The sequence below is a fragment of the Dipodomys merriami genome, unplaced genomic scaffold (genome assembly GCF_024711535.1).
Source record: "Dipodomys merriami isolate MVZ:Mamm:240054 unplaced genomic scaffold, mDipMer1.0.p SCAF_55, whole genome shotgun sequence".
Taxonomy (NCBI): domain Eukaryota; kingdom Metazoa; phylum Chordata; class Mammalia; order Rodentia; family Heteromyidae; genus Dipodomys; species Dipodomys merriami.
The window spans coordinates 252,600-279,844 of NW_027206124.1; the positions used below are offsets into that span (position 1 = coordinate 252,600).

Below are 27,245 nucleotides of genomic sequence, written 5' to 3' on the forward strand. Positions count from 1 at the left end.
GGGGAAGATGTTTAACAAGAGTGGCTTTGGTTTCCATGTTGGTATGTAATAATAAACAACATTGTCTAACAGTAACCGAAAGTGTTGCCATGGGCTCTGTGGTCTCTCACCTGTGCTTCTCATTCTTGTACTGTGGGAGTCACCTCATACCCTGTGTTCATTCTCACAGTTAACTGGACCCGACTGAGGGTCAGGGAGGACTGGAACCAGGTCCCAAATCCAGGCCCTTCCTCCACCTCCCGTAGTCACAAAAGCCCCTGAAAGACTATAAACATATGGCTTCCCAATCTATAGAAGTAAAAACTCTTCATGGGAGGTAGGTGGGCAGAGCAGGGGACAGCCAGCAGCACATGAGGATTGGGACTGGAGATCTTTGTCTCTCCTGGCTCTGCCATTAAATCTGGAATCTTGGGCAGGTTGCTTAACACCTTTTTTTTTTTTGGTTGGTCATGGGGCCTAAACTCTGGGCACTGTCCCTGAGCTCTTCAGCTAAAGGCTAGGACTCTACCACTTGACCCACAGCGCCACTTCTAGCTTTTTCTGCTTATGTGGTGCTAAGGAATTGAACCCAGGGCCTCATGCATGCAAGGCAAGCGCTCTACCACTGAGCCACCTTCCCAGTCCAGGTTGCTTCACATCTTCTTTACTAATTATGTTTTGGGTCTGGTCGTGGGGCCTGAACTCTGAGCCTGGGCGCTGTCCCTCAGCTTTTCAGCTCAAGCCTAGTGCTCTACCACTTGAGCCACAGCGCCACTTCCGTTTTTTTTTTTTTTTTTCATTTTGCTTATGTGGTGCTGAGGAATGGAACCCAGGGCCTCAGGCATGCAAGGCAAGCCCTCTACCACTGGGCCACCTTCCCAGCCCCTTCTTTACTAATTATGTTAGCATACATACATTTATTTTGTGTGATGGGTTTTACTGTGACATTTCCACTCAGGTATACAATGTACTCATCCCTGCTACCAGGCTCCTTCCCCCAAACACTTCCAAGTTTCATTGTTCCATTTCCATCAATGCCTACTGCCTACTTGGCCCTTATTCACCTCCATTCACCCTCCTTGTTAGCATTTCTCATCCTATTTATTGGAAAAATGAGAGCAATATAGCTGCCTCCCACATCTGTTAAACAAACATTACAAACAAACATACATCAGAGACACTTCCCACCCCCTATCCCCAAGATACAAAAGAACCCAGGGATCTGTGTTCTGGTCTAGAGATCTGGCTGGGGATGGGTGGGTGTTGGAGGGGCTTCCAATTGCCTTTGTGAAAGGCATGCTGGAAGGTTCCATTGTGCTTCTGGTCTAGCAGCCACTGTGGACATACATATCATGAGAATGCATGCAAATATGCAAACCCTAGGGATCAGACCACTGCTGTGGCTCTCCCACCTTGGGCCCAGTTTCCTCTTGTGGAAACAGGCCACATACTCATTATGTGATGGAGGTAAGGAGGGAGGGAGAGAAACCATCTTGAATTGTACAAGAGGAGAACAGTCAAAGACTATAAATTGTTTAAAGCTAAAAAAGCCTGACTCGTTTTGTGTGTGTGTGTGTGTGTGTGTGTGTGTGTTGGGGCCTGGGTGCCGTCCCTAAGCTCTTTCCTCAAGGTTAGCACTCTTACTACTTTGAGCCATCGTCACTTTTAGTTTTCTGGTGTTTAATTGGAGATAAAAGTCTTAGGGGCTGCAATGCTTGGTAAGAAATGTACGCATTATCCTGCCCACGTAATTGTAACTCCTCTGTACAGTATGTTCACAAATAAATTAAATTAAAAAAAAAGAGTCTTAGGGACTTTCCTGCCCAGGCTGGTTTTGAGCTGGGACCCTCAGATCTCAGCCTCCTGTGTAGTTAGGTTTACAGGTGTAAGCCACTAGCACACAGCAAGGGCAGGTTTTAATCAGTAAAAAGCTGTTGAAATAGGGAAGTGTTCGAGAAAAATGGAAGTTGACTTCAATTTGGACATTGGTAAATGGTATGTTTTTGTTAAAACAGGATTTTGCTCTGGTGGGGTCTTAAGGAATATTCCTGCCTCAGCTTCTAAGACTAATGCCACTACATCCAACTGGGCATTTATTTTATTTTTCTGGTCCTGGGGCTTGAATTCTGGGCCTGGCCTTAAGCCTCTTTGTGCTCAAGGCTAGTGCTCTATCACTTAAGACACAATGCCACTTCTGGCTTTATCTGAGTAGTTTACTGGAACTAAGAGTCTCTCGGGCTTTTCTGCCTCCGCTGGCTTCAAACCAAAATCTTCAGATCTCAGCCTCGAGTAGTTAGGATTACAAGTGTGAGCTATGGGCGCCTGGCCCAACCAGGCATTTTAAAAGAAGGGAGTGGAAAGGGGGAAGTGTTCTTTGAGGGACTGAGTAGAATTAGGGAAGTGAAATGCCACTAATGGGAAACTCAGTGTGAATGCCAGGAGACAGTTGTGTCAGGCAAACATGAAAATTAGGATCAGATCCACAGGCTGGAACAGGGACTAGGGTTATAGTCATTTCCTAATGTGAACTGAACCATTAGAAACTCAGGGTTGCTCTCTTGCTAGGCTGGTGTTTTACCATTTGAACCATACCTCCAACCCTGCTTTATTATATTTTCAGATAAGAGAGGCTTTTTGCTCAAAACTGAACACAATCCTCTTTCCTTGACCTCACCTGTAGCTTGGATTACAGGTAGGTAACATACAGTACCAACTCGTTTTGTTTTTTTTTTTTTTGGGTCCGGTTGTGGGGCCTGAACTCTGGGCTTGGGTGCTGTCCCTCAGCTCTTCAGCTCAAGGCTAGCACTCTACCATTTGTGCCACAGCACCACTTCCGGCTTTTTTCATTTTGCTTATGTGGTGCTGAGGAATCAAACCCAGGGCCTCAGGCTTGCAAGGCAAGCACCTACCACTGAGCCATCTTCCCAGTCCCCCAACTCGTTTTTTTGAGACTGGGTCTTGCTGTATAGCTCATGCTATCTTTGAACTCCTGATCCTCCAGTCTCTGTCTATGGAGGGCTTTTTTATTTTTACTAACTGTAAAAATGCTCCTAATATAGATATGATGGCAAAAATAACAGTTCTTTTTGCTTAGGGAGAACCAACAGAAGACAAATTATGCCAAGTGTTCCATATGTGAGTGTGTGTGTGTGTGTGTGTGTGTGTCCTGGGGCTTGAACTCAGGGCCTGGCCTGGGCACTGTCCTGAGTTTCTCTTTTGCTCAAGACTAGCACTCTACCACTTGAGCCACAGCGCCACGCCACTTCTGGCGCTTTTCTATTTATGTGGTACTGAGGAATTGAACCCAGGGCTTCACACATGCTACGCAAGCACTCCACCATTAAGCTACATTGCCAGCCCAAGTCTTCCTTTTTTTTTTCTTCTCAAGATTTCCATTTAGAAGTGTGGTCTTGATTGTTTTTCATATATAAGTATTGCCAAAGAATTACAAACATCCTACAATCGTCATTGTTAATTTTCTTTCCCCTGGTGCTGGGGATTAAGCACTCTGCATTATTATCTGGCTCGGGGCCAAAAAAAGACACCAGAGTCCCAAGTTTGGGACGATTTTGGTCCTAGAGAGAGCGGGAAAGCGCCTGAGCAGGGCCCGGCCGCGCGGGAAAGCATTTCTCTGGGCCTCACGGAGCAATCGGGCCTCACCAGTTCTGAACTCCTAGTCCCTCTTTTGGTGGCTCTGGAATGGCTCATCTTCGCACAGGACTTAAAAAAGACTTAAGGATAAAACTCACCGGCTCCCCCGGCCTACCCGCCCCTCCGCCATCTTTGCTCCCGCCGTGGCTTCCTCCCCGCTCAGAAATTTCCCGCCAAATTATTCCTCACACAAAATGGAACCCGGAAAGAGGCGGCGTGTGACGTCACGAGCAAGGCAGCCCATCAGCTTCGGGAATCCGTCTAGGAAGGCGGGACTTAAAGGCACCGAGCGGCCCAATCGTTGACCGTGGGGCCTAAGAGAACCAATAGGAGCGCACCTTCCGGCGGCGAACGCGACAACTTTTTTTTTTTCCCGCGAAACTCAGCCGCGGGAGCGTGGAGCTGCTTGTTTCTGCTGGTGTGCGTGGGGCGGTCAAGGAGCGGTGAGGCCGGTGTGGGACCGGGAGTGGGGCGGGCTCCCTGGGAGGTGGGGGTGGGCAGGGTGCTGCGTCTCGGGGCGCGGCGGGTGGGGCCGGGGTTCCCGCGGACCGCCGCGCGCGTTCCTCACCCCCTTCCCCCCCCAGCCCCGCTCAACTCCGCTTCCTCTTCAGGGGCCGTCATGTCGGGCTTCGACGATCCTGGCGTCTTCTACAGCGACAGCTTCGGGGGGGACCCCGGCGCCGACGAAGGGCAGGCCCGCAAGTCGCAGCTGCAGAAGCGCTTCAAGGAGTTCCTGCGGCAGTACCGAGTGGGCACCGACCGCACGGGCTTCACCTTCAAGTACAGGTGGGAGCCTGGGGATACCCCCGAGGAGGACCTCGGTCCGGGAGGGCGCGCGAGGAGCCCGGGAGAAGGGCGCCAAGGCGGAGGGGGGCCACGGGGCCTCGCCGTAGGGCGACCTCAGGGGCATCTTTGGGGTGAGCCACCTGCTGAGTTGGCCACCCAGCAACCCGGGTGGAGCCACCTGGCCCCTGGTTCTGTCTATTTCCTGGGGGTGGGGGGAGGGCGGGGAACTGAGCTTGAACTCTTAAGAGTTCAAGTCTGGGCATTGGCGCTCAAGGCTGGCACTCTACCACTTGAGTTACACCCCACTAACTGCTCTTCGGTGGTTAATTGGAGATCAGAGTCTCAAGGACTCTCCTGTCTCGGCTGGCTTCGTTAATGGGATCCTCAGGTCTTTGCTGGCTTTGCACTGGGATACTCAGCCTCCGGAGTAGTTAGGATTCCTGGTGCCCAGCTGGTCGGTCTTTAGTCATGTCTGATTCCATGATGTCTGATGATCTGGGGATTTATCTTTTTTTGGGGGGGGGGAGAGGTCTGGGCCTGGGCACTGTCCCTCAGCTCTTCTGCTCAAGGCTAGCGCTCTACCACTTGAGCCAGAGTACCACTTCCGGCTTTTTTCTTTTTGCTTATATGGTGCTGAGGAGTCTAACCCAGGGCCTTATGCATGCAAGGCAAGTGCTCTACCACTGAGCCACCTTCCCAGCCCTGGGGATTTATCTTTTGGGTGCTGTGAAGGTGAACTTCATCCCTATCTTGCACATCCAGGCCCTGAACTAGCTGGGATTGGGCCAGGACACCTGACTGCTTTACTCAGCATGTGACATCACTAAATTTTGTGGTCCTACCTCTACTTTGGAGACCATAAAGTGTGAGGGCATGGTTTGTAGGTGTAGGATTGGGCCCTAGCCTTTTCTAGCTGAGTGGCTTCCATGTGTCAGTCTCTGGGCCTCAGTCTTCATCAGAAAGACGAGTAAAGCCATTTCTATCTCCATTTGTGCAGCAACTGGCACTGCCACCTGTGTGCCAAGCATAGAGACAACCTTGTTCTCAAGCTCATAAGTCAGGAATGGAGGGTAGAAACTGGCAGTGAATCTTTGTTTTGTGGGGAAGTATGGAAGGAGGTAAGCTCCCAGAGAAGCTGGCATTTTTGAGCTGTGGAAGGTATTCTAAGGGGTCTGGAGTGTTCACTGATAGCAAGGGGTATTCAGTGCCAGACTGGGTATTCTGTTGCTGTTGGATGTGAGGTAGAAGGGAGTGGGGTCTGTGATATTGTACATAGGTCACGGTTCCCAAATAGGTTCTTGTGATAGTAGTCCATGGCTAGACATAGCCTCAGAGTTTGAGGTTGTGCCCTTTCAGTCTCGAAGAGCGAGACAAGGCTCTGAAACATCCTGCAGCAGAAGACCTGCTTTGTTTGTTGCTGTGTGCACTGCACTACTGTCCTTCAGCCATGCTGAAAATTCAGGGATTTTCTTTGGAGAGTGCCTCTCTTGGCAATAGGGAATCTCTCTAGGGCTTGGTGATGGGATGATATGGAACTAGGTGTTTGTGTGTGACAGAGTAGTGGGTAGGTAGGATGGAGTCTGTGTGTACCTCAGCCAGCATTACTTTCTTCCTCTGCATCCTTGCTGTCTGTGTGCTGTCCCCAGAGATGAACTCAAGAGGCATTACAACCTGGGAGAGTATTGGATTGAGGTGGAGATGGAGGACCTGGCCAGCTTCGATGAGGATCTGGCTGACTACTTGTACAAGCAGCCAGCCGAGCACCTGCAGCTGGTGAGTGGGATCTGGCCTGGAGTTGCCCCCCCCCGCCCCCCCGCCTGGTCCTGTCCTGTCACCAACAGCTTGTGTCTTTGTTCCTCTCCAGCTGGAGGAAGCTGCTAAGGAGGTGGCTGATGAGGTGACCCGGCCCCGGCCCACTGGCGAGGAGGCACTCCAGGACATCCAGGTCATGCTCAAGTCAGACGCCAGCCCATCCAGCATTCGAAGCCTGAAAGTGAGTCCATTGGGAGGCTAGGGAGAGCGCTTTGGAGACAGGCAGCCGCAGGCACCAGCTGTGTGACCCTGAGCGCTGAGCAAGGCATTTGGCATTCTGAGTCTGTATCTTTTTTGCAAAACTAACTCATTGGACAGATGTTTACTGAACTCATTCTGGAGAGAGGGCATTGAGTTTGGTCCGACCCTGCAGAGATTAAAGGTAAAATATCTGGTCTCCTGTGGGGAGACTGTGAAACCTGTAAACATCACCCATTATAACTTTAGATGGTTGTAAATGCAATGAGAACAATCAAGAGAGTGACAAGAAAGTGTGGGGACCTCTAGGGAGAAAGAAGCTTCTTGAGGAGATAGCAGCATGCAAGCAGTGTGTGTGTGTGGGGGGGGGGGGAAGAGGCTGCTTCCTGTCCCATGGTTGGCTACTCATTATGTTGAATAAAACTGGCCCTTATTCTCTTGGGCTTTCAGTGGGAGAAAGCCAAGGAGTGGTTAGATGATATGATTAGTATGGTTAGTGTGATAGAGGTTTGAAGAAAAGAAAATGAGGGCAATGTGTCCATGGCTGAGGGAGGTGAAGGTGGCTAGAGAAGGCCTCTTCTCTGAATAGTATGTACCCTACCAGATGCAGCAGGGTCAGAGCATTCCATGCTCAGGGAACAGCAGGGGTGGAGGCCTGTATGGAGGACCAGAAACCAGTGTGGCTGGTGCACAGTGTCATAAGGTTAGAGGAAAGAAGATGAAGAGGCCAGGTAGCCAGACCCTTCTTTTCACAGAAGTATGGGTTTTGTTTGGAACACAGAAGGCACTGGAAGGGTTAAGTAGGAGGAACAGTCTGATTGTGTTTTCTATTTTCTTTTTGTTTTTTGGTCGGTCATGGGACTTGAACTCTGGGCCTTGGGTCCTGTTCCTGAGCTCTTCAGCTCAAGGCTAGTGCTCTACCACCTGAGCTATAGTGCCACTTCAGTTTTCTGAATGGTTTATTGGAGATAAGTCTCATGGACTTTCCTGCCCAGGCTGGCTTTGAACTGTGATCCTCACCTCTCAGCCTCCTGAGTAACTAGATTACAGGTGTGAGCCACCAGTGCCCAGCTTTTTTTTTTTTTGCCAGTCCTGGGGCTTGGGCACTGTCCCTGAGCTACTCTTTTGCTCAAAGCTAGCACTCTACCACTTGAGCTACATTGCCACTTGTAGCTTTTTCTGTTTATGTGGAACCTAGGGCTTCATGAATGCCAGGCAAGCATACTACTACCAAACCGCATTCTCAGCCCTGATTGTGCTTTCTTAACAGCAGTACTAAGAATACAACCTGAGGCCTTGTACATACTAGGACAGGGCTCTGCCCCTGAATGATGATATCCCCAGCCCCTGACTTGATTTACAGAAGAGCTCCCTGATTGCTGTGTGGAAGAGGGGTAGAAGCTGAGAAAGCAGTGTGGAGAAAGTGAAGTGTGGACTGCTTTTAGGTCTGCTAGGATACATGTGACTCAGCTGGGTGGAATCTACAGTCAGGCGATGCCATCTTCATCATGCACTACTCCCAGGAAGCCATGCTCATGTTTGGTAGACCTCCAGTCTGCTGCTCTGTGGGTGGTGGTGTGGGGAGAGGAAGTAGCAAGACTTCAGAAACAAGGCCCTGGGCTCGGTATGCAGGCTCTGGAGGGGGCTTGTTGGCGTCATGAAGGCTCTGAATATGTATGGAAGCAAACTTAAGTTTCACTAGGTTCTGCCTGACTGGTATGGGGCAGTCATTACCCTGAAGGGCCTCCTTGCTGGGAGTTCTTATGAATGGCCTGTTCTCAATGAGGGTGGGCCAGCCAGAAGAAATTGCCTGTTGGAGATGTCCTAAGAGGGCTAAGACAAATTTCAGTTTCTTCCTCTCCTGCCACCCTGGCGGACTTCAGAAAGCTGTGCCACATGCATGTGCTAGGCCTTGTTCCAGGGTTCTGCCATCGGAGTCTGGACAGGGCTCTGGCTCCATTTACCAGAGGTGATCTCCCAACTCAGGGCTTCCCAGAATCCAGTACAGCATCTTTCCTGGAGTAGGAAGAAAAAAATGCCAAAAGGAACTTTTATTTATTTAATTATTACTACTCTTTTTTGCTTTTTATTATAAAAGTTTCAACCCCACAGGAAGAAAAAGAGACTAGTGATCCATATATCTTCATGTGGATTTAATTGGTAATGCTTTGCTTTTTTGTTATTTTGCTACCGAACTTTAAATTGCAGACATGATACTTTATCACTAAATAGTTGCAATTTAGTTTTAAGCAAAATTCTGTTTTTCTTCAAAGAAATTTTGTATGTATGTGTTTGCTTGCCAGTACTGGGGCTTAAACTCGGGCCTAGGTGATGTCCCTGAGCTTTTGTGCTCAAGACCAGCACTTTGCCACTTAAGCCACAGCTCTATTTCTGGCTTTTTTTGTTGATTGGTTGGAGATAATAATTTCATGGCCTTTTCTGCGAGGGCTGGCTTCAAACTCCAAATCTCAGCTTTCTGAGTAGCTGGGATTACAGGCATAAGCTGCTAGTGCCTGGCTCTGGGTAGTTTTTTTTTTTTCTCTGGTCATGGGGCCTGAACTCTGGGCCTGGGTGCTGTCCCTTAGCTCTTCAGCTCATACCACTTGAGCCACAGTGCCACTTCCAGCTTTTTCTGCTTATGTGCTGAGGAATCGAACCCAGGGCCTTATGCATGCAAGGCAAGCACTCTACCACTGAGCCACCTTCCCAGTCCCTTTGGATAGTTTTTGAACTGAACTTTAAGCTGCAGGCCCTTACCACAGCTCTGCCACCTCCTCCAGTGCTGCTTAGGTAATTTTCCTTGTCTCCTGACTCCTTAACAATAAGCCTCTTAATGGCTCTGTTACAGTCAGACATGATGTCACACCTGGTGAAGATTCCTGGCATCATCATTGCGGCCTCCGCCGTCCGCGCAAAGGCCACTCGCATCTCCATCCAGTGCCGCGGCTGCCGCAACACCCTCACCAACATTGCCATGCGCCCTGGCCTGGAGGGCTATGCCCTGCCCAGGAAGTGCAACACGTGAGTGGGTCACAAGGGAGAACCTTGGAGTGGAGATCTGGAAGTCAGACAGTGGCAAGGACTGTCTGCGGCTGCCTGTTAGAGGCTCATGCAGGAGGGCTGGCGCTTGGGTGTTGGCTCTTTTCTCCACCAGGATGCTCAGCCCGATAGATCTCAGCTGGGTAGGAAATGTGGGTCAGAACCTTCTACAGCAAACTTGTTTACTAGGCCAGGTCAGCATGCCAGCAGCCACAGAATCAGTGAGCACAGCTACACTCCATTGTTTAATGTGTTGCCCACGAGTATAGAGATGGAGTGTGGTCTCTTGGCTTGAAGAACTACATTACTTATTGCCCGGTTCTTAGGAGCAAGTATTTTCCAGCCCTGATCTAGAGGACTCCTCCTTTACTCTGGCTGCCTTTACTCAGCCTTCTCTGCTGCCTGCTCCTCAGCTTATACCTCATTCCAGCTGTTGTCAGTCTTACTTGAATCTGCAGAGTATTCTTCCCTGTCCCCAGCATTCTCCCTCCCCGAGTGCTCTCCACCCTGCAGCTAGGTGGCCTCAGCTTTGCACTTTCTGCCTTCAAACCTGATCCTCACATCTCACCCTCCTAAGTAGCTAGGGCTACTGGTGTGGGTCACTAGTGCTTGGCCTCACTCTTCATACATTTGACATACGTGCCTGGTCACTCATCCGCCTTGTTTTGCAACATAACATACCTTGTTTTCTTTCAGAACACAGACCTAGGCTACATTATGTAGTTAATTGCGTACGTGCTTTTCGGTCTTCTGATTAGAACTTAGCTCCACAGAGCGTGGGTTTTTAATCTACTACTGTAAATCCTCACCTGGAGTAACATCTGTAGTATAGTGTTTTTCTCCAGTGGTATTACATATGTTGCTATTAAAGTTGTTGAATCTTCATTCAACTTTATTATATAGGGCCATAGAGACCTAGATGCTCAGAATGCTCTCTAGAATCTCACTGAAGAAAATCCTGGACTATTATTGTGAATGGGTTTTGTTTATTTAGTAGGAGGCTTGAGAATCTAGCAGCGCACACATGCACACGTGTGTGTGTGTGTGTGTGTGTGTGTGTGTGTGTGTGTGTGTGTGTGTGTGTGTGTGTGTGTGTGTGTGTGTGTGTGTGTGTGTGTGCGCGTGTGCATGTGCATGGTTCTAGGGCTTAAACTCAGGACTTGGACTGTCCCTTAGGTTTTTCACTCAAAGCTGATACTCTACCACTCAAGCCACAGCTCCTCTTCCAACTTTTTAGTGATTACTGGAGATGAGACTTACACAGACTTTCCTGCTAGGGCTGGCTTTGAACTATGATCCTCCGATCACAGTTCATATTCCTGAATAGCTAGGATCACAGATATGAGATGGCAGAACCCAGTTGGTCTAGCTGCTCTTAACCTGTGGGGCCACAGACTGTGCTTGGGACTTGTCTGCCACCTCCAGCATGCCAGTGGAGGAGCTGGGCCTCTCAGTCCTCCCACCCTCCAATGGCACTCCAGTTGCCATGGAGCCGGCCTCCTTTTGAGGCCTTTCCCTAGCTGGTCCCAGTTCCACCTTAAATTTCTGTTGGCCACATCTTGTTCCTGACTCAATGGATGAGCTCCAGCCTTTGGATTCTCCTGGTAGCTCTGGTGACCCCTACTCCTCTCACAGGGATCAGGCTGGGCGCCCCAAGTGCCCATTGGACCCATACTTCATCATGCCCGACAAGTGCAAGTGTGTGGACTTCCAGACCCTAAAGCTGCAGGAGCTGCCTGATGCCGTGCCCCACGGCGAGATGCCCAGACACATGCAGCTCTACTGTGACAGGTAGGTTGGGAGGGTCCGAAAGATGGGTGCATCCTGCTGCATCCCTAATGTGCATGCTGGGTGTGGCTGGGTCTGGAGTGTGCAGGGTGTGGAGGAGAGGATGATTCGTTTGTGCCTGGTGCTTCTGATCACCTTCAGGGCACTTCATCGCACCATATTGTGGGTGTGGAAGTGTGAGATAGTTAAATGACTTTCTTTTTTGGTGCTGGTCTGAGGGTCTGAACTAAGAGCCTGGCTGCTGTTCTTGAGCTTTTTTGTTCAAGGCTAGCACTCTACTACTTGAGCCACAGCTCTATTTCTGGCTCTTTGGATAGATAATTGGAGATAGTCCCACAGACTTACCTTAAGCCTGCGCTGGCAGTTCTCAGATCTCCTGAGCAGCTAGGATTTCAGGCTTTTAAATGACTTTCTAAGCAGAGGAACTGGGCCTTGTTCCTATGCCTTGCTTGATTCTACAACAGTTGAGACAGGTCATCTTACCTTCTCCTCAGGCCCAGAAAGGTTCAGTGGCTTCTCTGATGTCACACAGTTGCCCTTTGCCCCATCTGTGCTTTGTTGGCTCTAGAGGAGCTTGGAGACTTCCTTCTTTCGTGTCATTTTCAAGAGGAAATGAAAACCCAGAGGCAGATTGACTTGGCTGAGCTGAAATGGGATCATACAGAGACAGAAAACGGCGTGGTCCTAGCTAGGATGGTGGGAGGGCAGGAGGAAAAAGTCTTCCTCTGAGATGGCTGAAGGCCTGAGATGAATGTGCGGTATCCAACATATTGCGGCTGGGTTACAAAGCCTCTGGAGACCTCAACCAGCACATGAGAGTTAGGACCCTGCCATTGTCGATGCATTGCTCCAAACATCTCAGCCATCCAGGCTTGAGGGGGTTGGGAAAGGGAGAGGGTTCTTTATGCCCTGTAGGAGTGGAGCTAGCCCTGGCTATGATGCTTGGGGGAAATGCTAAGCTGGCAGTGAGTCAGTAGGAGTGGTGGTCCAGGGAATCACTGCCCCAGGACCTCCTCCTCTTCTCTTTCTCCTCCCCTCCTAGGTACCTGTGTGACAGAGTTGTTCCCGGGAATAGGGTCACCATCATGGGCATCTACTCCATCAAGAAGTTTGGCCTGAAAGCCAATAGGGGTCGTGACAGGGTGGGTGTGGGCATCCGGAGCTCCTACATCCGTGTCTTGGGCATCCAGGTGGATACAGATGGCTCTGGTGAGTTGGTTTGGCCTTGCCATTTGGCAAGCTTGTACACCTCCCTTAACAGGCACCTCATTACCGTCATCCTCTGGTTGCTGATTACATCAGTTTAATTTTTGTGCTGGTATTAGGGATTGAATTTAGAGTGGCATTCTTGTTCAGCATTCTTGCTCAGACCTCATTTTCTTTTTTTTTTTTTTTTTTTTTTTCGGTCATGGGGCTTGAACTCTGGGCCTGGGCGCTGTCCCTCAGCTCTTCAGCTCAAGGTGAGCGCTCTACCACTTGAGCTACAGCGCCACTTCCGGTTTTCTGGTGGTTTATTGGAGATAGGAGTCTCACGGTCTCTCCTGCCCGGGCTGGCTTTGAACCGCGATCCTCAGATCTCAGCCTCCTGAGTAGCTAGGATTACAGGTGTGAGCCACCAGCGCCCGGCCAGACCTCATTTTCTACCACTTGAACCATGCCTGTAGTTGGACTTTTTGCTGGTTAAATGGGCTGGCTTTGAACCAACTCTGTGCTGACTACCTAGGATTGCAGGCATGAGTCACCGGTATCCAGCTAGAATGTTCCTTTTTATAATGAGTAAATACCCCTCTTGGTCTTGGCCGTGTCCCCAGCTGTGGTCCCTGCACTGAGGGCGTTTGCCTAAATGCAAGCTCAAGAGACCTAGGGCTCACGGCTGAAGGGCTCAGTGCAGTCCATGGAGAGTTAATCATGATCCACTGGGAGTGCTGTGTACATCTCAGCCCTGTACCAGGAGTCGAACAAGAATGCAGGCTTCAGGATAGATAGGTGCTTAGAGTCCAACTGAGGAGAAATGATCCTGTGGAATTCCAGTGAGAGGCTGAGGACCTCAGGAAGCAAAGGGTGGGCTGGGCCTTGTCTGAAGGCTTTTTCCAAGAGGAGTCTCCAAATTGCCTTTGAAGGTTAGAGTTGTGGAGAGAATGATAGGACCTGAAGACGCTGGTCTGGCTGAGAGGCTGAGGGCTGGTAGGGGTTTGGACAATGAATGAATGGCTGGGCCTTGTAAAAGTCCTGTGTTCCCAACTGGTGTGGAGAGCTCATGCCTGTACCCAGAGCAGCAGGAACCACAGTGAGAAATCTTAGGTGATTATAGCCTCTGGCTCCTAAATCTGACCAGTCTAACAGGGAGGCTTTTTCAGGCTTTGTCCATGATCTAGTGTATGTAAAAGCTTGTTTATTTAGCTGTTGATGTGGTGTGTCCACTTAGATCTTGAAGAGAACATAGTCAGACCTATCTTTTCCTATCCTTCCATTGGCTCTCTTTCCACGTTTTCCTCTCTTCTAGCTGCTCAGCAACTCCTGTACCCCCACCAGATCCTCTATGGTTGTTTCTCTCATCTTCCCACCTCATCTGTCTGATTTCCCCCTTTTACTCACTGTATCTAGGTTCTGGCCGCTATTCACCACCTGTCCCTCATCTGAACCTGTGCCTGCCTGGTTGTAGATCCTCCCTGTTACCTCTGACTTCCCCTGTGAGTGGTAACGTGACCAAAGACATAACTCCTTGATGGAAGTGTCTCTCCCGGCTCTTGACCAAATGGGAGACTTGTGGTCCTCATGGGCCAGCATGATTTTGCCTTTGATTGCTCAGACCTTCCCTACTTACTGGACCTAGAAGAGGCCAGGCTCTCTTGAGATTGTGGAAATGTGGGATTGCTTTGAGCCTCCTGGCTGGCCTTGTCCAGAAGGGCCTCCCTGTGGGAGTTCCTGAACTGTGGCCAGGCTGGGAAGTGGCATCCCTATAATCACTGAGGCGCCTGCCCTCCCCACCCTAGGCCGCAGTTTTGCGGGAACTGTGAGCCCGCAGGAGGAGGAGGAGTTCCGTCGCTTGGCTGCCCTCCCCAATGTATACGAGGTCATCTCCAAGAGCATTGCCCCCTCTATCTTTGGGGGCATGGACATGAAGAAGGCCATTGCCTGCCTGCTCTTTGGAGGCTCCCGAAAGAGGTGAGTGGCTGTGGGGGCGGGGAGGTAGGAGTTGGGGGGAAAGTGGGGGGATGAGGACATGGTCCACAGGAGGAGAGCTGTCAGGTAAACAGGGTTCTGTTCTCCGCATTCTGCTGGACCATCAGCCTGCTGCCTACTCCCTGGCTTGGGCAGCTGCTTACCCTCCCACCTGTGGCAGAGGTCCTTGGCCATTCTGGCTCTGGGTAGGCCGTGAAAGAGGACTGGGCTTTGAGCTTTGAATCTTGGGACCAAAGATTTATTCTCTGTTCTAGTTACTGTATGTTCTCAGATGGGATCCCAACCCCATCTTTCTGAACTTAAAAGTTTTCTTTCACATGAGTGAAACAGATGGAAAAACCTACACTTAAAGGACAGTGATCAGGCTGGGAAGGTGGCTCAGCGGTAAAGTGCTTGCCTTGCATGCATGAGGCCCTGGCTTTGATTCATAAGCAGAAAAAGCCAGAAGTGGCGCTGTGGCTCAAGTGATAGAGCACTAGCCTTGAGCTGAAGAGCTGAGGGACAGCACCCAGGCCCCATGACCAAAAATAAAAAAAAAAGCGATCAGAAGGATCAAGAGTTTGAGGCGCACGTGGACTACAGAGCAAGAGCTTACTTGTAAAAAATTAAGAAAAATTTTTAAAAAGGCCATCAGTATTCTTTTGGAACTCTAAAATAGTATATAAACAATAGCAATAATAATACTCTTAACTGTAGTCCTGACGTTATTCTAAATCTTGATGAAGACTCGATCCCCAGCCCAAAGATGTTGCTTTTGTAGATGAGGGAAAAATGGGGAAGAGAAGGGATTTGCTCCTAGCCACATGGGTGGAGCCAGGAGGCTGCCCTGTGGCGCTGGTCCTCTGCATGTGCCCAGCCCACAGATGGCTTCCTTTTTCTTCTGGGAGGAGTGTTTATCAGATGGCAGCTTGCCTGAGGGCAGCTCTGCATGCCAGGCCTCATCCTCCCTCCCTGGAAGGAAGCTCTATCTTCATTGCTAGCCAGAGCCTGCCACAGTCCCAGGCATGGGTGTGAACATGGGATTGGACCACCTTCCCATTTGATCTGAGGCTCCTTAGAGATGGGGTGACTGCTGGCTTGCCGTTTGAACTCTACCTTGCTCGCCTGCCCCTTCTCCCCAGGCTTCCTGATGGACTCACTCGCCGTGGGGACATCAACTTGCTGATGCTGGGGGACCCTGGGACAGCCAAGTCCCAGCTTTTGAAGTTTGTGGAGAAGTGCTCTCCCATTGGAGTAAGTACTGGGGACACTCTCCCCCTGCCCCTCCCCCCCTTGCCTGTTGCAGCAAGAAAAAAGGCAGAGCTTCTGGTCCCTAGGACACCTGTGGGCAGGACACACCCAGCACCATCTCCTTGTTCCCCTTGGCTGTGGTCGGGTTCTGTAGTGAGGAGGAACCAGTAGGCATGCGTAGACTTGGGACATGCGGGAGCGCTGGTCTGAGTCTGGCCACTTCTGGTCTCAGCCTTGCCATTGATCGGCTGTGGGCTTGGAACAGTCACCTGGTGTTCCTGAACCTCATCTTCTCCAGTTGTTGCAAGGGTGATACTTAGAATGATACTAGCTACAATCAATGGCTAGATACTACGTTTGATGGGAATTTACTCATGCAACCTCAGCACTGTGCTGTACGTAAGAAGACACAGGGACAGCAGTGTACAGTGTCTCACCTAAAGTCCTGCTGTTGATGAGCAGGGGTCCCTGCTGCACAATGGGGTGTCTAGGAGGATCAACAGGGAAGGGCTTCTGACTACTGTGGTTAGTGGGTTATGGCTGTATAGCAGGAGGTTGTTTTTGGATAGAGGCAGTATATCAAGTTGTTCATACTGGCACTGTCTTCTAGAAATCCTGTGACCTGCAAATATGAACCGTGTTGTCAAGTTACATCTTCTAGTAAAAGCCCCATGATCTCTGTGTGTTCTCTTTTTGTTGTTGTTGTTGGTCGTGGGGCTTGAACTCTGGGCATGAGCACTGTCCCTCAGCTCTTCAGCTCAAGGCGAGCTCTCTACTACTTGAGCTACAGCGCCACTTGATTTTCTGAGTATTTATTCGAGATAAGAGTTTCATGGGGTGGGAAGGTGGCTCAGTGGTAGAGCGCTTGCCTTGCAAGCCTGAGGCCCTGGGTTCGATTCCTTAGCACCACATAAGCAAAAAGAAAAAAGCTGGAAGTATCGCTGTGGCTCAAGTGGTAGAGCGCTAGCCTTGAGCTGAAGAGCTGAGGGACAGCGCCCAGGCTCAGAGTTCAGGCCCCACGACTGGACCCGCCCCCCCCCCCCCCCCAAGAAAAAAAAAAAAAAAGTTTCACTGACTTTCCTGCCCAGGCTGGCTTTGAACCATGATCTTCAGATCTCAGCCTCTTGACTAGCTAGGATTACAGGTGTGAGCCACCAGCGCCCGGCTGTGTGTTCTCTTTTATGTGTGTATGTTTGTGGGTGTGTGTCAGTCCTGGGGCTTGAACTCATGGCCTATCCTGAGCTTTTTTTGCTTAAGGCTAGTGCTCTTCCACTTCAACCAGAGCTCCACTTTTGGCCTTTTGGTTGTTAACTGGAGAGTCTCATGGGCTTTTTTGTTTTTTGTTGGACGTGGGTCTTGAACTGGATACTGTCCCTGAGCTCTTCAGCTCAAGGCGAGCCCTCTATCACTTGAGCCACAGCGCCACTTCAGGTTTTCTGGTGGTTTAAGAGTCTTATGGACTTTTCCTGCCCAGGCTGGCTTTGAATCTCGATCCTCAGATCTCAGCCTCCTGAGTAGCTAGGATTAGAGGCATGAGCCACCGTCCCTGGATTTCTCATGGGCTTTTCTTCCTACACTGGCTTGGCACCTTGATCCTCAGATCTCAGCTTCCACCAGTAGCTAAGATTATGGCCATTATGCCCAGCTTGTGTCTTGCTCTTAAGGGCATCTCAGCTAGGACTTTAGCACATATTGAGGTCTCAGTGGCAACATGTAGAATGTAAGATTATAGGTAATAATGAAGTCCCATCCCAGCTCCGAGGCCAGTTCCAAGTGACCATTCCTTTATGTCTCAGTGCTCACCTACAAGACTGTGATGAGGCTCTGGTAAGCCATGTTTCCTCTAGGGTACAGCATCTAGGGTGGCCTCCCCTTCCAGCGCAAAGAGCCCTCAATTAAATCTTGATTTCTGTTCTGTGCTCTATAATCAGACGTGTGACTTGGAGCTTCTGCACACCCTCTGACTTAATGGGGTCAGCTTGGTCTGGAGAAAGCTTTGGGCACTGACACCTTCCCTGTCTTTCCTCTCTCAGGTGTACACATCTGGGAAAGGTAGCAGTGCTGCTGGCCTGACCGCCTCGGTAATGAGAGACCCCTCATCCCGGAACTTCATCATGGAGGGAGGCGCCATGGTCCTGGCTGATGGTGGGGTCGTCTGTATCGATGAGTTTGACAAGGTGAGTCTGGGCCTCACAGTCAGGACCAGGCTGTGTGACTGCAGGTGGGGCTGGCAGACACTACCACAGGTTTGGAAGACATGTTCTGTCCCTGGGTCAGTTGCTCTGTGGTTACTGTGAGAATTGCTTTGTTCCTCTGAGCCTCAGTTTATCTGGAGACTGGGAAGAGGAAAGCCATGCATATGTGGGTCACCATGATTATGGGTGACTCAGTATCTTTCTTTGTACTTGGGAATGGTAGCTGCAGCTTGTTTTTCTGCTGCCACTGTCTCTTGCTTGGGGTCGGGGGGCGGGAGGATGGGTGTCATGGACCTCTCTGTCCCCAACGCAGATGCGAGAAGATGACCGTGTAGCCATCCACGAAGCCATGGAGCAGCAAACGATCTCTATAGCCAAGGTGAGCGACCCTTCCTGGGAGCCTACCCTGCTGTGTCCCAGCATGGATAACTCTCCACAAGCTGCTCTGGGCAGCTTTGCTGAGTCCTGTTGGACTAGGGCTGTGCTGGCAGCAGTAGGCCTAGGAGAGAAGGGATGGAAGGAAAGAGAGAAGAAGGAAAGGGGAGGGAAAGGGAAGGAAAGAGAGTCAGTCAGTGAGTATCCCGGGGTTCTTTGTCATCTCCCACCCTCTGTCCCCTCAGGCTGGGATCACCACCACCCTGAATTCGCGTTGCTCTGTCTTGGCTGCTGCCAACTCAGTGTTTGGCCGCTGGGATGAGACGAAGGGGGAGGACAACATTGATTTCATGCCAACCATCTTGTCCCGCTTCGACATGATCTTCATTGTCAAGGATGAGCATAACGAGGAGAGGGATGTGGTATGTTTACAGCAGGCCTGGTGACCACAGGGCCCCGCTCCAGACAGGCTCATGGTCCTGGGGGAAGGTGAGCAGGGCACTTGGCCATTCCTGATGGTCACATAGCCACCACCTGCAGTTTTGGAGAGGGAGCCGGAGTCCTGTGGCCTGGCCAGTCTTTGCCACTGAGGGTCTGGGTGATCCGTGGCTGACTCTCTCTCTGGGCTCAGTCCTTTACATATGAACAGAAAGTACAAGTAGGAGAACCCCAGTTCTGGTTGGTAAATTTTCCCCCAGGGTTTCACACATGTTAGGCAAAGTACCTTTGAGCTGATAGTAAAACTTTGAAAGAAATCTCATCGCTCAAAGAATCAACAAGTCCAGAGATTGAATGCACGCATCTAGGTTGTTGGACAGCTCTTGTTTCTGTCTCCCTTTTGCTCCCTTTAGTGGAGGCTTAATCCCTTGGGCCACTACTCCTGTGGTAAAGACAAAACTATGATTTTTGTCTTACCATCTGATAGCTTTACTACTCCTCTGTTGAGTGGAGGCGCCAGTAGTTCCAGCAGAAGCCCTAGAATGAACTGTCACTGGCTTGAGTAGATCCACTATCCATCTGAAAAGCAGACTTCTGTCCCAGGTGGGTGGGGGCAATGCTCTGGGAGAGTGGGGCCAGGCTGGCTGGCAGTGTGGGCCTGAGATAGAAACGGCCCTTCTGGCTCCGATTGGGGCCCAGTCAGCTCTTCCAGCCTGACCCTCCTCTGTGGGGGGTATTAGGCTCAGGAGGGCCTGTGGGCTGATGAGTGTCCCCTTTGCCTCTTAGATGCTGGCCAAACATGTGATCACTCTGCATGTGAGTGCTCTGACACAGACCCAGGCTGTGGAAGGCGAGATCGACCTGGCCAAGCTGAAGAAGTTCATTGCCTACTGCCGAGCGTGAGTGCCGACACAGGCCCTGTGGGGTGAGGTTGCCTGGCTTCCCTGAGTGGGGAGAGAGCCTAGTTACCGGGCTTGGACCTTCTTGCGCAGAATATCCTAACAGGGCCCCTCTGAGGATTTGGTTCTGAGGTATCTGCTCTGCTCTTGTCTTCTCTGGCCGTGAACAGATCCCACTGGCTCTTGGCCTTAGTCTCTCCATCTTCAGTTAGGTTAATAGAGTTTAATGTGAAGCTCCCTCACATTTTACCATGTTGGCAGGTCATTGTAGATGCAATCTTAATAATGCCCACCTATACCGTAGCATGCCCTGATAAGTTGCTCAACCCTTTTTTTTTGTCGGTCAGGGGGCTTGAACTCTGGGTCTGGGCGCTGTTCAACCCTTAAGCTCAAGGTGAGCGCTCTACCACTTAGAGCCACAGCACCACTTGTAGTTTTCTAGTGGTTAATTGGAGATGAGAGTTTCATGACTTTCCTGCCTGGGCTGGCTTTGAACCATGATCCTCAGATCTCAGCCTCCTGAGTAGGATTACAGGTGTGAGCCACTGGTGCCCAGCTGCTCAACCCTTCTGAGCTTCCATTTCCTAGGTTATGTTTCCTAGGGTTTATTTTCCCTTTTGCTTTGGTGAAGCGGACTTTGTAGCCTGGAATTTAAGGATCCTCCCTTCTTAGCCTCCTGAATGTTGAGATTATAGGCATGGATCCCCACACTCAATCTCTGTAATCTTTTTTTTTTTTTTTTTTTAATGCCAGTCCTGGGGATTGAACTCAGGGCTCCTCAAGGCTAGTGCTCTACCACTTTGATCCACAGTGCCACTTTGGTTTTCTGGTGATTAATTGGAGATATGAGTCTCATGGACTTCCCGCATGGGCTGGCTTTGAACCCTAGTGCTTAGCCTCCTGAGTAGCTAGGATTACACATGTGAGCTACTGGAGCCTGGCTCACATTTTCTTTTTTTATTCCAGTCTTGGGGCTTGAACTCATGGACTGGGCACTGACCCTCAGCTTTTGCCTAGTGCTCTACCACTTGAGCCACAGCTCCATATTCAGCTTATTGGTGGTTAATTGGAAATAGAGTCAGATGTGTGCTGTGGAGGAGCAGACTTCCAGGAAGCCCGCCACCTAGTGGACGCCTGCTGCTCCCCTAGTGACTGCTGGAGGCAGTGTTGACAGTACTCTTTAGTTGGAGGTATAATTGTCACTGCTGCACCTGTGCCTGACTTTTTCCCACCTGTTACTGATCTCTGTGGCACCTGCCCACCACAGCCAGCCAGGCAGGTTTCACTTGAATCTCCAAAATGGCTTGTCATCCCCGTTAGCAAGCAGCAATGTTGGGGTGGGAAAGCCAGTGGAGGGTATAGGGCAGAGTGAGCCCCTGAGAAATTTCCTCGTGGTCTCACACTTGCTGCTCCCTATCCATCCTGCAGGAGGTGTGGCCCCCGGCTGTCGGCCGAAGCTGCAGAGAAGCTGAAGAACCGTTACATCATCATGCGGAGTGGGGCCCGTCAGCATGAGAGGGACAGCGACCGCCGCTCCAGCATCCCCATCACTGTGCGGTGAGCAGGAAGCTGGGCCTCGCTTCACTGAGCGAGATGTAGGAAGCAATACAGAGCAGAGGCCCAGGGGTGCAGGGCCGGCTCTTGAGGAGCATGTGGTGGGTGAAGGGACAGCTGGCAGTCTCCACTATAGTCTTCCACTATAGTCTTTTTCTCCTTTGGGCACACCTCTCTGTGTCTAGGGGAGAAGTTGTGTGAAGTCCCCTGAGCACCCCACTTCTCTTATAGGCAATTAGAGGCCATTGTGCGCATCTCTGAGGCCCTGAGCAAGATGAAGCTGCAGCCCTTTGCCACCGAGGCAGACGTGGAGGAGGCCCTGAGGCTTTTCCAGGTGTCCACGTTAGATGCTGCTTTATCTGGTACCCTGTCAGGTGAGTAGGTGCTGGGCCACAGTCTTGGGGTCGGAGGGCAGGGTGCTGCTTCTCGGTATGTGCTGAGCTTTCCTGGGCATCTTCTACAGTAAATCTTCCCTCATCTCTCCCGTAGCTATTTCCCCCTCAAAATAGGAGGAATCAGCTTCTCTCTAGACCCTTGAATGCCATCCTCTTAAGCCAGTTTGTTCACAGTATTGTGACCTGTCATTGCTGAGGAATAGCAGTCCATCAATCAGCATCTTGTGTGCTGAGCTCTGAACCATGTCAATCAGTGCTTCTCCTGGCGTGGTCTTGACAGCCACTCCCTAGTCATCTTTCCCCTTCTTAAGAGATCAGAAAGATCGGTGTTTACAGAGCCTTTTTGGTAGCACATAGAACCTCCAGTCTGAGCAGGAATCCAGGCTCCTGGTCCCTTACCCTGAACTCACATTGCCTGTTTCTGCCTAACCTTTCAGCAGACTTTTCCAAGCACTGGTGATTTGCTGGATTGTCCTGCGAAAGAGATTTCTTACTCAGCCAATGCTTTGAGCTTCCTGCTTGCCAGGCACCATCTAGGTACTAGAGATAACAGAGCAAATCCTGGCCTCTCCTCTTGCTTGCCAAGGAGAGACAGACTATGAGGACAGATACTCAGTCCAGGTGGTAAAAGGGGCAGTGGCAGGGCCAGGTGTATTTGGTGGGGAGAGATGCTACTTTCCAGGGGTGGTAGTGGCTCCCTAAGGGGAGGGATTTTGTTGTGTCACATACCCAGGAGGCAGCAGGCTTGGGCAACAGGGATGCTCACCTACAGTAAAAGTTGGAAATAAAGCAGGGCGCCCATGGCTTACACCTGTAATCCTAGCTACTAAGGAAGCTGAGATCTGAGGATCCTGGGTAGGAAAAGTCCATGAGACTCTTTTATCTCCACTTAACCACCAGAAAACTGGAAATGACGCTGTGGCTCAAGTGATAGAGCCCTCGCCTTGAGCTGAAGAGCTGAGGGACAGTGCCCAGACCCAGAGTTCAAGCCCCAGGACTGACAAAAAAAAAGTTGGAAATAAGCCCCTACGTTCTAGGGCTTTCTGGGGTACCACCCAGGTGTGGCTCTTGGGATGGCCTGTCTTCCCTCCTGGCTCCCACCTCGCTTTCTGGCTCAGATCAACCTCAGGATCTTGTCCGGTGTTAGAGCTCGAGTGACTTCGTGCTTGTTAGCAGTTGTCAGCCAAAGCAATTCATTGTTTCCTGCAGAGCCTCCAGTGGCTTCTTTTGCCAGAATCAAAGCCAGCCTCTCACTTGGTCCCCAGGGGCTTATGGCACCTGGCTTCTAGTTACCACCCTGGCCATGTCCCTGCCACCCTAGCCTTGACCTGAATGAATCAGGTGCATTGCTGCCTCTGACTTTGCACGCACTGTGCTCTCTGCCTAGGATGTTATTCTCCATGTTGGCCTTATCATGGCTCTTCCTGAGCAGGTTTTCACCGTCCCTGAGCATGCCATACTATTCTTTCTGTAGCTACCTCCCAGGTCTAGCTCAGGCAAGTTGTCTTGGGTTAGAGGTTTCTGTGTCTAGCCTAGAATGGACAAACTGGGGTCCCCAGTGCCCTGATCTTCACCATCTGACTTCTCACAGGAGTGGAGGGCTTCACCAGCCAGGAGGACCAGGAGATGCTAAGCCGCATTGAGAAGCAGCTCAAGCGCCGCTTCGCCATTGGCTCTCAAGTGTCAGAGCACAGCATCATTCAGGACTTCACCAAGCAGGTAGGCCTTCCCCCAGCACAGGATGTGGGGTCCTGCAAGTTACTCTGGACAGGCTGGTTCCACCCAGCACTAGTACCCAGCACTAGTGTCCTTTTGCTCAGCCCATAGGCCCTAGTTGGGGGACAGAGAGCTGTTCTTTGTCCTGTCTTGCCCTGTTCAGCCATCTTTCCCTCTCTAGGGACAGTCTCAGTCAGGACAAGGGGAGTTTTTACGTTGTACAACAGAGAAGGGTGGCTAGGCTTGGGAGGGTCACATCTGGGTTTCCAGTCTCTCTTTCATCCTTTCTGTTGGCTGCATACAGAGTGGCAAGTTGTACTCAGTAACCTGAGCCCCAGTGAGCCCTTGGAGGACATGGGGCTTTCTAGATACTTGGGAGCCTGTCACCTTTGTCTATGCTTTTATTTTTAGTAATCTGTAAGTCTATGGGTAAGAAGAATCTAGTTAGTTGAGTGCTACTGGCCCCTGCCTTTTTTTTTTTTTTTTTTTTGTCGGTCGTGGTGCTTGAACTCTGGGCCTGGGCGCTGTCCCTCAGCTCTTCAGCTCAAGGCGAGCGCTCTACCACTTGCGCTACAGCGCCACTTCCGGTTTTCTGGTGGTTTATTGGAGATAGGAGTCTCACGGTCTCTCCTGCCCGGGCTGGCTTTGAACCGCGATCCTCAGATCTCAGCCTCCTGAGTAGCTAGGATTACAGGCGTGAGCCACCAGCGCCCGGCTGGCCCCTGCCTTTAATCCTAGCTGCTCAGGAAGCTGAGACCTGAGGATCGTGGTTTGAAGCCACGATCTGGCTCTCTGAAATTATCTTCAGTTAACCTGCAAAAAGTCATAGGTAAAGGTGTGGCTCAGGTGGTAGACTGCCAGCTTTGAGGGGAAAAAGCCAAGTGAGTTGAGGCCCTGAGTTTAAGCCCCAACGCCAGCACACATCATCATTCTTGGAGTCATTTATTCTAACATTCCTCCCACATGTTTTATTAGGATCAGTTGTATATGGGGTTTTGAGATACCCATGTATGCATGTATTACGTTAATCAGATTCATCTCTCTCACCCTTCCCCATTGTCAATAAGCTTCATTCATTCCATTTTCACACTTGGACATAAAATACCTTGGCCATATTCACCCTTCTTTACCCTCTCCATTTGCCCTCCTTTCCTCCCTCCCACTAGACCCCACCCTGTACAGCACATGTGTACCTGTTGCATTTAAGAACACAGGGACAAAGAGCCCACCTCCCCATGCATCTTCTCTCTTGGACCCTGGGAACATTAATGTAGCAGTGTGGATGAGCAGAGAGGCTTAGCGAGGCTGAGAGTTGACAAAAGAGTGAGTTCTATAGTCACAAAGACTTAAATCTCAGCACTTATTTGCTAGTAACTTCAAGTGACTTAGCTCCTCTGCCTCTATAAAATGGGAATGTTCTAGTACCGGCCACATGGAATAGTTGGCTCACATATGTGGAGACAGTAAGTGCTATGCACACAGCAGCCGCTCCAGTGTTCTGATGCCTACAGGTAGAAGCTTTCTGTAGGCTGTGAAGTCCCCTGGAGCCCGGGGGAGGGGGGCCTGGGTACAGACATGCTCACAGACACCTGTCTCCCTGCAGAAGTACCCGGAACACGCCATCTACAAGGTGCTGCAGCTCATGCTGCGCCGCGGGGAGGTCCAGCACCGCATGCAGCGCAAAGTGCTCTACCGCCTCAAGTGAGCTCCCGTCCCTCCTCCGGCCGGAGTGTCCCTGCACCCACTGCCTCTCCACATCCACTGCTTCCCTGCTGCGCCGTCCTCCATCTTCACTGCGCTCTGCCCTGGAGGGCCAACCAGCAGGTCCTGCCCTGTCCCTGGACACTGCCCACTCCCCCGCTGCATCTTGAGAAATGGGCTTTGGGCGGATTGCTGTCGTGTCATTGGGCGTGGTGTGTTCAGACCCTTGGGTGCCCTGCCTTTGGAGGCCTGTCCCCGTGCTGCCCTTGGCAGGGGGGGCTAGGGGCAAGACCAGGCTCTGTAGCGCACAGACTGACTTTTCGGATGGACCACCACAGAGGTGGGGTTTCTGTGCAAAGTGTTTGATTGACCTATTGTTCAGTTTCTTCATGTTTCAGAGGAGAAATAAAGTTTTCGAGTCCCTGCCACTAAGAGCAGTCCAGCTAGCTGTGGGACTGTGCCCTGTGAGTGTCACCAGCAGTGGTGACAGGAAAGGGCCCTTCAATGCCTCAGTTTCCTGATTTATACATGGGTGACACTAGTCCCTGGTTGGTGGGATTGCACTTGGGACCATGAGTAGCTGTTAATGTAGTACCCAGGACAGGTCTGGGTACTTCAGTATCTGGGGACCCTGGGTTCCTGCTGGGCCTTGAAGTAGGTAAGAGACTGGGACCTAGGCAGGTCATCTTCATGCTGTGTGGCCTCAGGTAGGGTAGTGTGCTTTTCTGTGCCTTAGCTTATCACTGAAGAAGCTTAGGGTCTGAGTCCTGGATGGGAGCATGTGCTAGAGTTGAAGAAAAAGCACACCAGGGCCCCAGTCCTTGTTGTACTAATGTCAGATGCCACTGTTTGTTTTACCTTCAACAGGTAGAATGCACAAAATTAAAAGTCAGTGAAATAAAATATCTGGTAAAGTACATTGAGATATGTGCCATCTCAAGTGAAAAGTGGATTCGAAATATATTAAGGCATGTTGAGGTAAATCTGTGCGGGGTAAAGTATCTAAAAGTGATACCATGAAAAAATGAAAGCACTTAACGGGGAGCTGGAGGGTGACTGGATGACTATCCAACACAAACGCCGCCCCCCCCCCCCCCCCCCCCCAGTGCACCAGTAGCCATTGTTCATCACAAGTATGTTCTGTGCAGACCTTCCTGCCTACCTGGAAACAGTGAGATGAGGGGCTGAAGCTGAGCTCCTCTGACTCACTCCTGCGCAGAGACCATTTCTTCTCTGATCACTTCCAAGAGAATGAGAACTGTGTGTGCTGGCTTGTCTGTCTGGAAGGCAGACTTGAGGCTCGTGTGGGTACTTACATCCAGGGTGGGATTTCCGGTTCTGTTAGCCTTTCATCTTGACAAGGTGCAGGTTGGCTCCCTCTCAGACTGCATCTTCTGTTCTGCAGGTGGACCAGGGTGGTGATCACACTGTGGTCACACTTGACATTGCTAGTGACCTTTACTTGTAGGCAAGGCCATTGAGCAACACAGAGAGGGCAGGGTCTGAACCCCATGCTATAATGCTTCTTATGTCCTCCCTGGGCAGCCTCTGTGTCTTGCGTGAGGTGGCGGGTGACAGTCAAGTGAGGTAAATGACATGGTCATTGCCCCTTGAGCAGGCAAGCAGCTGGCAGGTACACATGCTGAGGGACCAAAATGGCGAGGCTGGCCTTCTTTTCTGGCATGGGGATTGGAATTGGGGGAGAAACAGGGCTTTAAAAACACAGCAGCAGGGGCTGGGAAGGTGGCTCAGTGGTAGAGTGCTTGCCTTGCATGCCTGAGGCCCTGGGTTCGATTCCTCAGCACCACATAAGCAAAAAGGAAAAAGCCGGAAGTGGCTGTGGCTCAAGTGGTAGAGTGCTAGCCTTGAGCTGAAGAGCTGAGGGACAGCGCTCAGGCCCAGAGTTCAGGCCCCACGACCAGAACCAAAAAAAAAAACCCCACAAAAAAGCAGCATGAAAACAGACCTAGAAGGTACCTGAGTGTTGGTGTGTGCTGAGCTCCAAAAGCCTGTTGGGGCAGAAGAAGAAGACGGGGTGTGGATGGGAGAGGGGAGTCCTCAGGCCAAGGATGCTGAAGCTGGGTCTGACCTAAAGATCAGAATCCTAACCTGGGCAAACCTCAGACTTGCAATCTGGAGCCAAGCTGCTCCAGCCCCTCCTCTGCGTGTGACTGGCTCTTCCAGGCTCTCAGATCTTACCCTTGACTTTAATTTCTCTGGCTCTAGTTCTGCCATTCCTGAGTAGCATCTGTGAGCAGGGCTGGCACTTCCTCTTGTATTGTATGGAGTCAGCTGAGAGCATAGAT

General features: G+C 50.8%; 1 protein-coding gene across 1 annotated transcript; it reads left to right on the forward strand.

Moving 5' to 3' along the window:
• Window positions 1-3,997: 3,997 nt before the first annotated feature.
• On the forward strand, window positions 3,998-25,842 carry LOC138811686 (DNA replication licensing factor MCM5). The gene is made up of 17 exons (XM_069999386.1): window positions 3,998-4,073; window positions 4,242-4,416; window positions 6,063-6,189; window positions 6,281-6,409; window positions 9,275-9,447; window positions 11,101-11,256; window positions 12,296-12,462; window positions 14,247-14,418; window positions 15,558-15,669; window positions 17,700-17,843; window positions 18,175-18,240; window positions 18,482-18,658; window positions 19,461-19,573; window positions 21,002-21,130; window positions 21,359-21,501; window positions 23,114-23,241; window positions 24,842-25,842. The coding sequence occupies exons 2-17, from the start codon at window positions 4,250-4,252 to the stop codon at window positions 24,941-24,943; spliced, it is 2,205 nt and encodes a 734-aa protein (XP_069855487.1). The 5' UTR covers window positions 3,998-4,073; window positions 4,242-4,249; the 3' UTR covers window positions 24,944-25,842.
• The last annotated feature ends 1,403 nt before the right edge of the window (window positions 25,843-27,245 follow it).

What these genes read in the sequence shown, in the direction of transcription:
- LOC138811686 (XM_069999386.1), top strand. Translation starts at nt 4,250, where the DNA reads ATGTCGGGCTTCGACGATCCTGGCGTCTTCTACAGCGACAGCTTCGGG. An exon ending in GTATCGATGAGTTTGACAAG is followed by an intron (nt 17,844 to 18,174) that starts GTGAGTCTGGGC and finishes TCCCCAACGCAG; the next exon opens with ATGCGAGAAGATGACCGTGT. An exon ending in TTCATTGCCTACTGCCGAGC is followed by an intron (nt 19,574 to 21,001) that starts GTGAGTGCCGAC and finishes TCCATCCTGCAG; the next exon opens with GAGGTGTGGCCCCCGGCTGT.